The 14,462-nt window shown below is 38.5% G+C and overlaps 1 protein-coding gene across 1 annotated transcript in view; it reads right to left on the reverse strand.

Annotated features, from left to right (window-relative positions):
* The window catches only part of MAP3K4 (mitogen-activated protein kinase kinase kinase 4), a 64,814-nt gene that overhangs the window by 16,713 nt on the left and 33,639 nt on the right, over positions 1-14,462 (reverse strand). Inside the window, exons 11-18 of the mRNA XM_026044723.1 lie at positions 12,628-12,894; positions 10,582-10,731; positions 9,749-9,910; positions 8,510-8,643; positions 7,073-7,151; positions 5,069-5,135; positions 2,742-2,838; positions 1,654-1,794 (exon numbers count right to left, since the gene is read on the reverse strand). Of these exons, the coding sequence (XP_025900508.1) occupies positions 1,654-1,794; positions 2,742-2,838; positions 5,069-5,135; positions 7,073-7,151; positions 8,510-8,643; positions 9,749-9,910; positions 10,582-10,731; positions 12,628-12,894 (1,097 nt within the window). The remainder of the gene's footprint in view (positions 1-1,653; positions 1,795-2,741; positions 2,839-5,068; positions 5,136-7,072; positions 7,152-8,509; positions 8,644-9,748; positions 9,911-10,581; positions 10,732-12,627; positions 12,895-14,462) is intronic.

Genomic DNA, 14,462 nt, shown 5'->3' on the forward strand with positions numbered 1-14,462 from the left:
TGCCTCTGCTGTAATACTTTGCCCCTCATCCCCCTTCCCCAAAAAAACAACCTCCAAAATCCCACGGGTCTGATTCAATGACGTTATTCTTAAGATACTTCCTAGATAATTCAGGGCATTGAAAGAGTAATACTAACAATATTTAGGTTGTGCATATAAAAATACAAGGGAAACTATAGCTCTCGTGCTACAAAAGAGCTAGAGCTCTGCACTCACTCCCAGCTGTCATATTAGCATCCATGAAAGTAATGTGCATTGGTTGCTATTGAGTAAAATTTTTCTTTTTTCCAATGACTATCTTTTAGAACTAGAAGAAACTATCAAAAATGTAACCCTCCCATTTTCATCAAACTTATGTAAGACATACAGAAACCATTCASGTGTGCCAAATAAATACACGTGACAGTTGCATTCAACAAGCCCTACAAATACTAAAACCTGGCCTATCTCCCCACTGTCTCTAAGTGGACTACCTATTCTAGCAAAAATCTCAAAAAAATGCTCTTTATTGTGTGGGGAAAGAGAAAAAAGAAAGGATAAGATAATAATCAAATTCTGTGTTTGGCTCTTCTAAATGCTAATCATTCAGTACCCTGCCAGKGTAGGAAGCTGCCAGAACCTCTCAGTGAAAATAAGTCTCTAGAATGTAATTAACTTGAAAAGGACTCTTCATGTGGACAGGACTGCAGCCTACTGCCTATTCTGTCTTCTTCAAAAGAAAGCTAAAAATAGAAACAAAGATATACATAATAAAGACAAAATTTCAATTAAAAAAAAATGTGGGAGATTTTTAAAAAACAAAGTGCCTGGACTGACAACTTGTATGTCTACAGGCTATRGTATGCAAGGGGGTTAAGTCTTATCCCACCATAAAGTAAACAGTCTTGAGGGATAAGACTGTAGCAGGAAGTTTATTATATTATTTTAATTATTTAATTTATTATATTAATAAACAAATATTTGCAATCTACTCTCTTAACACCAAAACAGATGTTTGTGCTGTGCATTTTTTACCCTATCTATGAAATGTGACAATTTGACAACTAACAACTGAATATTATTAATTAAAATAAAAATAATTCACAATAACCAAGTCATGCTCAAGTTCACTTTGGTCACTATCAGTCTGTTTCCCTCTCATTCTTTTTTTTTTTTTTCTCTCCCCTTTGCAGCAGTGTGATACAGTCATACAGATGTCTTCATTGATAAGAACCTCTTTTTTTTGTATAACTTTTGCCTAGCTTCTGGTACTCCGCAGTAGAAATAAAGATCCAAAAGCCCAGGATTTTGAGAGTCAGGGGTGCAGAGGARAGAATACATTTAGAGAATTTGTGAGATTTGTGATTTGCCCATGCTAATTCCTGTTCATTTTATGGACACGCTTACTGAGTGAATTTGTAACCTACCGACCAACGTTTCAGAACCACATGCTTAAAGTCACACCTTGTCTGGACGTTTTAAACGAGCGTGACCCTAGTGCCTCCTTCCACAATGTGAGATTTTGCCCCAGTGAGACAGGAATGGAGGAGGTGGCGGAACACACGACGGGACGGAAACACACAGTGCAAATGGTCTATGGGAACACGAGGAGGTGGGAAGAGCTGGATGGGAGCTGAGCTCAGGCACGGCCTCCGCATCACGGAGTGGGACTACCTGGTCTCATTTGCACTGCTGCCCGCCTTGGCTGGAGCCGAGTCGCTGCCGGCGGGAGCGGGAACGGGAGCGGGAACGGGAGCGGGGCGGCTGCCAGCAGCGCTGCACGGGTTCCGCGCGTCGCAAGGGCCGCTCCGTGGGCTGGGCAAGAACGACAACTTCAGCTGACAGCAGCATACCATAATAAACCAGGACGGGGATGGAGTTGAAAGTGTACTTCAGAAATAAGGTTCCAAAATAAGGAAATGTGCATGGTGAGGCCTGGTTTGAAAGGCTTTTCGAGTACATCAAAACTGTCCGGTGAAATAAGTTTGGGGCTCACAAGTTTCAGGAACCGTCCATGACTTAATAATGATAATTTTTAAAATAACCTCCCCCCCAAACTTTAGGGCAACTAAGTAACTACCACAGCTAAGCAACTTCCAAAATTGCAAGTGTATATTTCTGATATGCATTATTCCTGAACCTGTGTTGCTGTTCCTGTAAAACAGGCTCATTTGTTCTGCTTGTGTACAAAGATGCAGAACAAAATTCATTTTGAAGTTTTAAAAATATTTTTGCATTAATTCTCCTTTAACTCTTTTTGAGGGAAGCAAACCATCTCATGTTTTTAAGTTCCCAGCTAATTGTTAATGATGCAGAAATGCCGCTGTATTTCAGAATGCTGCATTTTAAAGTCTTATCTAGGCTAAATTACAAAGAGTCACCATCATGGGCAAGTACACAGACATTCAAAGCGAGGAGGAAATAAAGGCTTGTTAAGAAGCAGTTATTTTCACTAGATTAAAGTTTGTTAGATTGCAACAATGTTTTCAGCAAAAACAAAAGGAAGAGGAATGATTTCAGAGTTGGAAAGCATGCATCAATAAAAAAATGCAAATGTAAGTAAGTAAATTAAAGAAGAACGGTGATGGAAAAACTGTTTTGTCCTTAAAAGAATTCTATAAAAATCACTATATCACCAATATGCAGCTTCCTCTTCACAAGCTGATTTGCCCACAACAGGAAATAGGTCCTACTCAATCAGGGTGAGCATTGGTGAAAGAAGTTAAAACTATAGTTGACAATTCTGGACTAACTCTAAATACCTGAAACCTTCAGGAGTGGGGATGATAAGATGAGGATTTGGTGGATCACTATGGCATCGAGGTACCTTTACAGGACGGGGACTGTTTCGATGAATAGCTTAAAAAAAAAAAAATAAAAAAAAATATATTAATCACATTTATTCAGACGCCAGAAAAAAAATGTTTAGGACCATTTCAAAATACAAGTCTGCGATTCAACAAAATTAAAACAATTTTCCAGAGTTAACTATGAATAGACACAGTTTCTTATTCATCAAAAAAGTCCCTAATTACTCCCACTTGAAATAACACATTGTCATCTGTACTATTACATCATGTAACTCATTTATTTCTAATAATTAAAACTGTCAAGAGAATGAAAAACTATCAGTAACATACATATTTACTTCATTAAAACTGCACATTCATTATTTCAAATTTACAGATAAAGGGCAATTGTTATCAGAGTGAAAGGTTAATATTAATGAACCATTTAAGACTTAACATATAAACAGTATTATGTTCCCTTTGCATCCCAGTTAGTTTCCTCAGACAGCAATGGGAAGCACAGTAAKCTGGAAAATAACTCATAAGACTTTTCTACTCGTACTCATGATCCTCCGACAGGCCATGGGTGACTTGTCTGCCTCAAAGACAGGGCACAAAGGGACACTGATGCCAAAGAACTCATCCTTTTCTTGATGCCAAGCTCATGCATTGCCCACAGGAGGAGTCATCAGGGCCATCCCCTTTCCTCAGCATCTCCTTAATTAGCCTGAAAGAGGCAGTGGGAACCATGGCCCAAGGCAGCTGGGGCCCATAGGGAAGGAGAGGTCACAGGCTGCATTTCTGGAAGCGAGCTGGGTTTACACCGTGTTTGCAGCACCTGGGGAAGAAAGAGGCACCAGGGCCAGCTGCTGGTCCTCTTACAGCTCCCAGCCTGTTACAGATGGCAGGGTCTAATCCACTCACCTGGACTTGAGCTGCTGCTCAAAGGAAAGAGAAGCAGCAAAACAAAACAAAGAACCTCCCCCGCAAAAAACACATAGCTGGACCCTGAGCCCAGCCAAGTGCCTACATGCAACTAGATCCTCAGCTTGGGAAAAGGAGAAAAGACCCTGTGGCTAAAAATCTATCAACAGGGTAGGCAAATGGAACTAGGAAATTTTAATTTATTAATTTAACAGATCCTGACATCAGAAAGATGTCAGCACRACCTGCGCCCAGGAGGCAGTTTTTACTTAGGCCTCCTTCATACCTATTATAGTTTGGACCTGCTGTTCAAATCTGTGCCATCTGTCCACGTCGTCCCCACCTGTGCCTCCGAGTCAAAAACTAACGAGCAATTCAGCTTGTGTGATCAGCTGCCTTTGTGAYGGCGTTTGTAAGAGCTCCAGAATTTGGACATTATCGTATTAGTGATGTATCTAAAAAGAGCCTTCCGCGGAATAGCAGAATCAAAAGTGAATGGACAGCTTTTATATCACAGTACAGAGCCTGGCTGAAATTTACTTTAGAAAATGCTCCTTTTAATTGGATTGGCCTGCATTTCAGTGGGAAAGGTTTCTCAGCTATGRGTCACATTAAAATTATACCTAAACTGAAAGAAAGAAAAAAAGATTCCCAAAATATTCTTGTCCAAGTCAAATTACCTTCCCTTCATTTCTTTTGTCATCAACCCTCCACTGGAAGGGCATGTCAAGAAGGGAAAAAAAAAAACAGGAGGAAGATATGGTATTTTGAATTTTAYAGCAGTCAGTGGACATGGTAGGAGGAAGAGAAAAGGAGTGTTGAGAAAGAGGAAGCACAGCTGAGAAAACATCCTTTTCTCAATACAAACACTTAAATATGTTCATTTCACCCTAGGGCCAAAGATATTCCACAGCAAGACAAACTATATGATAGTAGAGCACTATTTCCCACAGCTCCAAGCCATCTCCAAGCCACCGCATCCAACTCCTCTGTATCTTAATTCTTATGTAACATCTGTCACCATTGTGAACAACTGAAGGGCCACAAGGAAACACTGGGAGAAGAAGCAAGTAGCTTCTTAAAGTTAAATTCACTTCTTGACCCATCTTTAGAAACACAATCCTTTCTCAGATGACCTGTGAGACTCCACAGGAATTCAAGAGAAAAAAGTATGCCTTACACTTTCAAATTTCTCATGTAAAACCACATATTTATACTTTTGGAGAGGCTTCATATCACAACAATCATGAAAGTTTGAAAAATATTTTTATTGCTATTTTTAGCACTTTAAATGACTTTACAACCAAAAATCTGTAACAATAGCTGCAAAGCTCCAGAAGAAATGTCAGTAACTTCTGCCTTACCAAGGTACAAACCTGTAACAGGACTATGAGGCTTTCCAATGACATGGCCAATGCATTCATTCATTAGAGCTTGTAAACTCTAGAAAAGACAAACAAAAATAGCTGTGATACTTTATCTTACAAAACAGATCATCAGCATATGATAAAGGGCACAATAATAAAATGGCACTGCTTAAAAATGTGATCATTCAAATATATCCCCCTGCAATCTATATTCAACTTTTGAATCTATGTCTGATTTTGCTTTTTTTTTTTTTTTTTTAAACTGGCACAAGTGTCCAAGAGCACTGAGCAACTATATAAATAATCTGAACAATAATACATTATAAAAAAAAATTCATACTACAAAGTCAGTGAAAGTTAAAGAAAATAAATCAATTTTCAATAAAATTAAAAATTATGCTTACTAGCAACAAGCAAAAAGCTGTTGCAGCACTTCTGCCTGCCCTCAAAGTAAATGGGTGACAGTATAATGACCTGTTTCACATGACAAAAATCTGTAAAATAATATAGAGCACTGTATCTTAAAAGAGGAGAGTTTTTCTTACTTATACAAGAGGTTATTAAAGCTTACAGGAAAGGATTTTTAATAGTTAAGTCATTGAAGTGAGGCTAAAGCAAACCAAAATGGATTACCAGGTGTACTTTTTACATTGAATGAACAATTTATTAAATCCTGCTCTCATTCAATTTACTAATTGAAACATGAGAGAAAATGTATGCTCATGGTAATGAATTAAAGTTTTTATGTTCTTAGGTCAAGGGCTATGAAGGCCACTTATATACACTAATCATTCAGCCCTGCTCAAGCTTCTTCCAGAAGTTCAAAATCTTAACAAAGAGCTAGAACATGAAGCTAGACTAACTGAAAAGCAATAATTTAAAAAATGGTTTTGTCTGTGATTGAAATAGCTAATCACAGGAYGCACTGGATGCTTTAGTACTTCACATCAGGCATTGCTTAAATAGAAGAGTGGGATGGTCACTGGCTTTTCCAGGGCCAGTACTATGACGTGTATTATACAAGTGTCAAATTAAATCATCACTGTGGCTTCAATTAATGCTTTCCAAGACTGCAACGAAGCCTAAGAAAGGAAAGTTCAGAAATTGAGCTAAGGTTTTGGTTCCTCTGCTTTCTGTCAGACTTGTRTAATATCTTGCCTTATGCAAGCTTAAATAACCCTACCTCTAAATTCTCCTCCTTGTTACATGTGAAGACTCTGTCAAATACATGAACCATCTGAAGAAGTGTCACRGCATCTCTGATACTCTTACACTCTTATTGAAAGAATCACAGGCTCATGCACGACTGCCTGTTAATGTGCCATCAAGGYCAGAACAAGGTATCAATCCAACTGAAGGAGAAAGTTACCAGTCGAAATTCCAAAGGCCACATAAGTTTTTCTGACCCTGTTTTTCTCCCTCAGGAGAACATGTTTTCCCCCTCAACACCCAAGAGACTTCCAAAAAGATCATACCCCTAAATGACATCTGAATTACTCTCCGAAACATGAGCTGCTGCAGGAACTTTGCCAAGGCAAGCAAGTACAAGCTAAGAGGCTACTTCTGAAAGTAAAATGTTTAGATCAAAAACCCTTTCACAGCAACACAAACATGAGACAAAAAGATAACTTACTTGAGTGCTCTTGATGGAAATGTAAGTAGTGAAAAGACTAAACTCTACAGTTTCAGTATTAGGCAATATTAATGTGTTATTTCATAATGCTTCTTGAACTGTGCTCTTAGTTCAAAAGTGAGGCAGTAGCAATTTACTGTCATTAAATATCAATTCTGCTGTGCTTCCTGAGACAGCAAAATTAAACATTTTGCACAAATTATCCTTGAAACAAGTTTCTGTTCACAGTTATTTAAAATMGTATCATGTTTCCTTAAATATCTGTGGTCACACGAGTAGAAGAGAGATAACTAAGGAGAGAAAATATCAAAACTGCAGAGTCTTTTACATTAAAATTACATTTTAATGACACCTTCAGTTCAGAATAATTTATTCCTTACCAAGAAGTCATCTTCTGGGAGCGCTGAAATAAATGCTGGCTCAATGGCTTGAAGAAAATCAAAACCTTGAGTTGCCCACCTATCTCAAAGAACAATAAAAGAGAGAAAAACAATTGTTCTCTSGCTAAATCCATCATCAGACTTTCAATAACATGCAACAGTAAATGACAGCTATTTAGTTTTCTCTAGAAAATATGAAAAAGAATCTTTAAGAAAATGGATTAATATATAAAAAGTAATCATAAATTTAATCTGTGTTTACCTTCGCCCATTTATATTCAGATAAAGCCTGATTTTAGCCAGGACACTGCCAAAGAAACTGAACAGACCATGCTACATATCTTAACCTGCTAAAGTCTGAGGTAGGTGCTACCGACAGGAGTATCAGATCAGTCAATATGACAGAGCAACAAGCCTAGCCAGCATCCCTTCTTTTGAAATAAGATCAAAAGATAAAATTACAATTTCATGGGAATCTGAGCACTGCAACTACCAGGCATTACCTGCTTTAGAGCCTAGACTGGTGCTGTAAAACTATTAAGGACCCAGCAGGAAAGTTTCATAACACTGATTCTACGTGAACAAACTGAGAGACCACTGGGCACAACAGCACTGTCAACAGACTGAGCAAGCTTGTACTTGGGGGCTTAGGCTGTAGTTGTAACTACAAATTTAGTTACAGTTTCATCGCAGTCAAAGCAGAAAATCTTGAAGCTCAAACCCCTCCATATACTCTACAATTACATTATGGATGGGGGGAAAAGTGCTTTGAGTTAAACCTGGAAAAGGAGCCACTTGCAAGTAGAAGAAAATACATCGGACTGCAACAAGAACCATCCTCAAAGGCATCTCGGCTCAAAGCAAAGTTGTCTTGATGCCATCCTGCATTCTGTGCAACAGCAWGGATACATAATTTATACATAACCACAGAATTGAGGAATTTTATCCAGAGCAGAAACACTTTTTCCTCATCTGTGGATCACACATTCAGGAGGTGCCAGTAGAAAGGATGTGTACAGAAAAGATTAAACAATTCTATCTATACATCTGCATCTGACAAAAAAATTATGTCAACGTCCATGTAAACATTTCTCTGTAAAATACCCAAAGAATGASTGCTGCTCATTCAGCAGTATTTACTGGCACTCGATCCAATAGTATTTTTGAATTGTTTGGGTCAAGTGATCTTCACTTTTTCTCTCATTTTCTGTCAGTTTGAGGCAAGATGCTGGACAAAATCTTTGGTAAGCAGTCAGGGTATTCATTTAGTTTTATGCATTCACTATCCAAGTCACCTTCAAAACTCCAGACCCAGAAGCCTCAATAACTCAAATGAATTCGTTCAAAACAAGTTAAGCATTGTTTTGCCATGAAGAAGCCCTGCACGGTATTTAAAAGTAACACAAACTGCCAGGACATTAACAAGTCAGCTGTTACCTGGGTCGGGTGCCTCGGCCACTCTCACACTTTGTTAGCACGTAATTCATCCACTTCCTGGCAAAGCTGATATACTTATCTCCAATTTTCTGCCTGAATTCTCCAGACATCAGGCGAACAACTTCCTTATGGTACTGTAGGAAATTAAAAATTACCTTTTATGTATTAATAAGAAAACCAAAAATATGATTTGCAACATCCGCTGGAGTATTTGCAAGCCAGTAAAAGACTACAGTATGTTACAGTCACATACTATTCTTAAACAAAATGATTTTATGCAAGGAGTTACATAATCATATAAAAAATAAAAGGACATGATATGACATGATATAAACCATATTGCATATTTGATATATGAGCACACAAGTGTTTTAACAGAATACACAGCATTTAAGAAACAACCTACATAAATGCTCAGCTCTGTAACAACAAATTGAACCTCCAAGCAGTGTTTGGTTTTAGTTAATTGCACTTCTTTTGGGGGGTGAGGAGGGAGTGAGGTACACTGGAAAAAAAAATTAATACCAGCTATAGAAGACTCTCCTTAAAAGTATATTAGTATAAAAATCTCCAAGAAAAAAAAACCACAAATAGAAGTCATGGGAATCAAATAACAAATGATTAAAACATTGCCTAAACAAAAGTATTTCCTGGTTATCTCTAAAATAACTACCAATGGGACAACAGGAAATGGCCTCAAGTCGTGCCAGGTGAGGTTCAGCTTAGATATTAGGAAATTCTACATGTAAGGAGTAGCCAACTATTCAAATAGGCTGCCCAGGGAAACAGTGGAGTCACCGTCCCTGGCAGCGTTCAAGTAACGTGTAGAAGAGGCACTTGGGGRCATGGTTTAGCAGGTATGGTGTTGAGGGGCTTATGGTTGGACTCARTGACCTCAAAGGTCTTTTCCAAACAAGGATTCTATGAGAGAGGTGTGAGAAGAGCACCCTTGGACGTCTCCGGTCTACGCTGAACAAATTCCACTCTTTCAGCATCTCCTTATGTGCCCCACACTCCAGCCCCTGACCATCTTGGAATCCCTGTGCTGGRCTCCCTCTCACGTGTTAGTGCCTTTGCAGAAACTGGAGAGAGCAAATGGGATCTGGCATACAGACAAGGCCACAAACTGAAGCACCAAAAGTTRTGTGTTCTAATACGAAGATGAGAACTTTTATCAGCTTATCACACCAAAATTGTGGTAAAATAAATCATTTTATTGTTAACTCTTTGTTTCCTTACCTCAAACCCAAAATTATACCCCTGAATCATGGCTTCCCGGTAGTATTGCTGCAAAGTGGCAGATTCGGATTCATCAACTTCAGCCTCAAACTCGGATGTGAACATGCGATCGACTCGGTCGATGGCACTGCTGATCTTATTGCATAGCTGCAATGCATCACTCTGAGCAAGCACAAAGAAGGGACGGGAAAAATCCAATTATTACTATTTATATCCTACGGTTGAGGAGACAAGGTAATCATGAATATGACAACTACATTATTCTAAATGGAAATGTGCTTTAATATTATTACAGCTAGTTCAGTCTTGGGAAAACTCTTACCTGGCCCTTGCACTAAGTTCTAAGCAAGTCTTTTAACTATCTGAAGTATTATAGTTCAGCTTGCTTGTCTGAGATAAAMTTAACATTTTCATATCACAAACCTACCCATTTTCATCCCCCCCAAATTTGGGGAGAAAAGAAATAGGGAATTTCCTTTTTCTTTTCRACCATGGATTTTGACTGAATCTGTTTTTATGAAATCAAACTCTTTCAAATCCATAATCCTTTCATACACAGACACAGTTCTTCTGTTTGTATTAACATTTCTACTATGCTAGGGACTTGTTTTCCAGTTAGCCGGGTCAAACCTGACTATGACCATTATTGCTCAAAAATATATTCACAAATCACTTGCAAAAAAGAGAATGTAAACTGTACTAAAAATACAGTCCACTGAGGTAGCATAAATTGCAATTGCAGAATACTTCATTAGCATTGCAACCATGCTTTTACTTATCAGCGAGTACTGAAAGAAAAAAGCTTGACTGAAACCATCTGAAAGATTGATTACCTTGAGCTGTTGCAGAGCTTTGGCAATAACTGGTTGGCTGGATGTCTGTTCATGGTGCAAAGAGATGAGCCCTTCAATAGACTGCTGGAAAGCTTTTCTCTGACTCACAAGATGAGCAGATTGAATAACTACAAGGAGGAGGTTATCAACCTAGGAGGAAAAGATACTTATCAAGAAAACTCTCGACAAAAAGACTTTGTCCCTGTCAGCAAATGCCATCTGGTTACTTTCTGAATTCTAAAATCTTGAATTCTAAAATCTTGCAGTCTGTCTCTCTCCAATGTTCATGAGAACATTTAATCACATAGAAAACCTTGATACTGAAAAACGAACTTGACGGACTTTTGCCCAAAGGATGAACAGTTATTAAAGCAAATGCCACCAAGCAGGTTTGCAAGGGAAATATAATGCTACCCATTTCCTGAAAGATGATCATCTTCTTGAAGCTTGATAACTAGTGTATTAAAATTCATCTTCAAACATGGTTACATACACAAAGGCAACATCTGAGTAGATCCCAAAGTAGATGCAGGTAACAACTGTCGTAAATAAGCAGGTTTTACTCAAGTAACATAATACATTCAAGGGCAAAAAGCTATCGCTGAACAGGAGAATTTACTACCTAGTGYTTGTTCCAATTTTGAAAAATTTTAAAAGGCAAAAATGTTTTGAAAATCAAAACTCCTGTATTGCAGAACTSTGTAAAAATAGAGCGTAACAGATGGCATTGCCTGTGCTGTGGCACTATGATTCACATACCAAGCTCCATCAATTTCAAACAACAAAAAATGCAGATATAACAAGTTACTGCAAAGCAGGACCACTGCATCCACATTCTTAGTACCACCTCATAACGATATTTTCACATTATTTACTTTGATGATATATTTCCATTTTTTAAATGCTTTGAAAATAATTTTTTTTTAAGTTTGCCATTAAAATACATTATTAATTGAAAACTCTTTCTTGGAGATAAAAGCACATATAGAAGCACACATAGTCTTCCTGAAGAACTGTTTATTTCCTTAAATTTCAATATATAATTTTAAAAAGACATTTAAACACTGTCGCAGATACTCACACGGCGTGTTCCGTGTACAGTAATACATCCCAGATGGACTGCCGTTTTTCAAACCCAATTCTATCTTTTGCCATTTTCATTTTCTGAAGGAAAAGGTAACTTTGATAACAGCCCAGTGCAATTCTAACAGTGTAATCCAGGGCTAGTTATCTGCTGCTCAGCGGGGACCACAGACCAAGCTGAAGCAACARGCTGGCAATTCACACACACAGTCACCTGCACAGAGGTGGATTTTGTGACTGCCTGAACATATTAGGGCCCTTGCAGAAGGTTGGTGGCCAGGCACAGACTTGGAGAGTAACTGCTGGTGGAAAATAGAGCCCTTTTATGGTAGGGACCCAAGAAACTACAGGGCATACCAAAGGGAAGATTCACTGAGCTTAACATGAGAGTATGAGAGCATCAGAGTACGAGGGGCAGAGAGCTGCAGCTGGCTCAGTTGCTGCAGCGCAGCAGAACTACTGGCAGGGAAGCCCGGTTGGCTTGGGATAAGGAAAGTGTGACTGGAAAGATTTCTTCCTGCAGAGAACATCCAGGAGCTTCCACCAGAAGCGTACTTTAAATGTCACAATCACCCAAACTGACTGGAGCCTCTTTTGTCCTCACTGAGGGTAAAGCAACTCACAGTCACTCRTTCTGTGACACCAGTGGCCTCTTGCTAAAACATAAAACTTTAAGTCTCGCCTATGCTTCTGATGCAGAGCATCAAGTTAACATTGCTGATATCTCTTTATTACAGAAATCCTGAAAGATACACATTACAAGGACAATCCTTTTAGGGAATGCTAAAATGCCATGAACGTACTAACACAACTAAGAATCATCTCTATGCTTSTATTCAACTTTTAATTACCTTTAAAAGGAAAGATACCTCAGTTCAATTACTGCGGTTAATCTAGAAGGATGAGCATTCATAGGAAGTGAATAAAAGGGGAAGTTCCCCCCCATAAAGGGGGAACACCCACCTGCATGCTGCGCAGCGTGTCAGCAGTTTCCACCTGGGGCACCACTTTGACTGGCTGACCCTCCCACGCGCTCCAACCGTCATCCACCTCATGGTCTTTGTCACTGTGTTTGCTCATCAGCAAATAGGCCTCGTAGGCAACCTCATCYGAATCCTTGGAGCAATCCTTTCCTGCAGCTGCGTTCAGGAGCTGTAAAATCACAGATTTTTCCCCTGCGATACTATTTGGGACAAATACTTGTAAGTTCTCAAGTCCGGGAATTTGCACCTGTGGAAAAAAAATAAAAAAATACAAAGGAAGAGTGAATTTCAGTTTCTTCTAAGACACACAAAACACATGTTATCTCCTTCAAACTAAATGAAGAGCTCCCATGTAGTGTGTGTATATATAYACACACACATATAAACATATTAAAAAAGTAAACTAGTCAAGAATGTTAAGACTTCAAATTGAGAAGCATCAATTTTTATACCTGAAACATTAAAATACACATACTTGGTCATGAAAAATTCACATGGTATCTCTAAATATACATACAATATTAAGCAAAAAATATAAAAAATAGTTATTCCTCACTATTAGTGTAAGGGAAGTTAATTGTAAAAGCCAGGAAGAGCTTTTCCTTAGTAATACACTGTTCAAAGATGTTTTGTGTTCTATTTGCTATAGTGAAATCCAAGCGAGGAATCGGAATTAGAGTAAAAACAGTAAAACGGATGACATCATTTGTAACTATTATATGTTATAACATATTACAATGATTTATATCATTTATATATAAATCAACATAATTCTAACTGAACCAGTTCCTGAAACAGGGGGCAGCTGCTTCCCCACCTCACTGTTTCAATGATAATATCATTACAAAATGCAACATTAGCTACTGCTTATATCTCTCAAGTTAAACTTCTGCTCGCTAATACACACAGTCTAGTGCTCCCTATTCAGAAGCTTCAGATTCAACTTTGCCTGCTGTGTTTCCTCTATTTTCATCCTGATTCTGCTAGAATATGGGACATTTATATTCAAATTTCCATGTTTTATTCTTTTTCTCAACCATTTTTTGGCCCATCAGCATAGCCGGCGTTCTGCCGGGTGAAGACAACTCTGTTCAGACCCCTGTGCCTCATCTGCACTGCTCTCACTGCAAAGCTGTTACTACAAACAGCTCTATAAACACAGCTGCTCTGGCTGCAGAATGACAAGCCATTGACAGAAATAACGACATCTTTGGACATTTATAACACAGTTTCATGGTTGAAAACAGAGGAAAACTCAAGATATTAACATGATTCAACTCTTTAAAGTCCAAGCCAATGTTTCYCAAGCTTTTCTGCTTGTGTTGCCTCCCTTCCCAGGCCCTTCTCCCCCTTGAAATCTGCAGCTCTGGCTCCAACTAGCCAGGGTGTAGCTGCGTGTCAGCAAAGAGCGTCTCCAAGCCAGCTGTGTCCTCGCTTGCCTCCAGAATGACCAGCCTCCCATGTTATGCAGACCTGGATAACATTAAGCTAGGAGAAAACACTGCATTCAGCATTTTTATTAATCATATCTCATCACTAAACCCATTATTATCTATAGGTCAAAAAAAAATCCCTATYGGGCTGTTACTGAAATCTAAAACTAGATTTTTAAAATATTAATTAGCATCTGATTGAAAATTCTATCAAAAATCTAAACTCCCTGTGTGACGCCAGGGGACTAACACATGAAGCATTAGCTGCCAAAATACATGTTGCTCCGAGAGGTGGAAAATAGGAAAGAGGTAACATGTAAAAAGCAGATAAAGTTTTAGATGTGACAAGAGATTACACATTATGCAGGGACACACACATTTT

This window comes from Nothoprocta perdicaria, unplaced genomic scaffold, assembly GCF_003342845.1.
Source record: "Nothoprocta perdicaria isolate Ctin4 unplaced genomic scaffold, notPer1 scaffold_38, whole genome shotgun sequence".
NCBI lineage: Eukaryota > Metazoa > Chordata > Aves > Tinamiformes > Tinamidae > Nothoprocta > Nothoprocta perdicaria.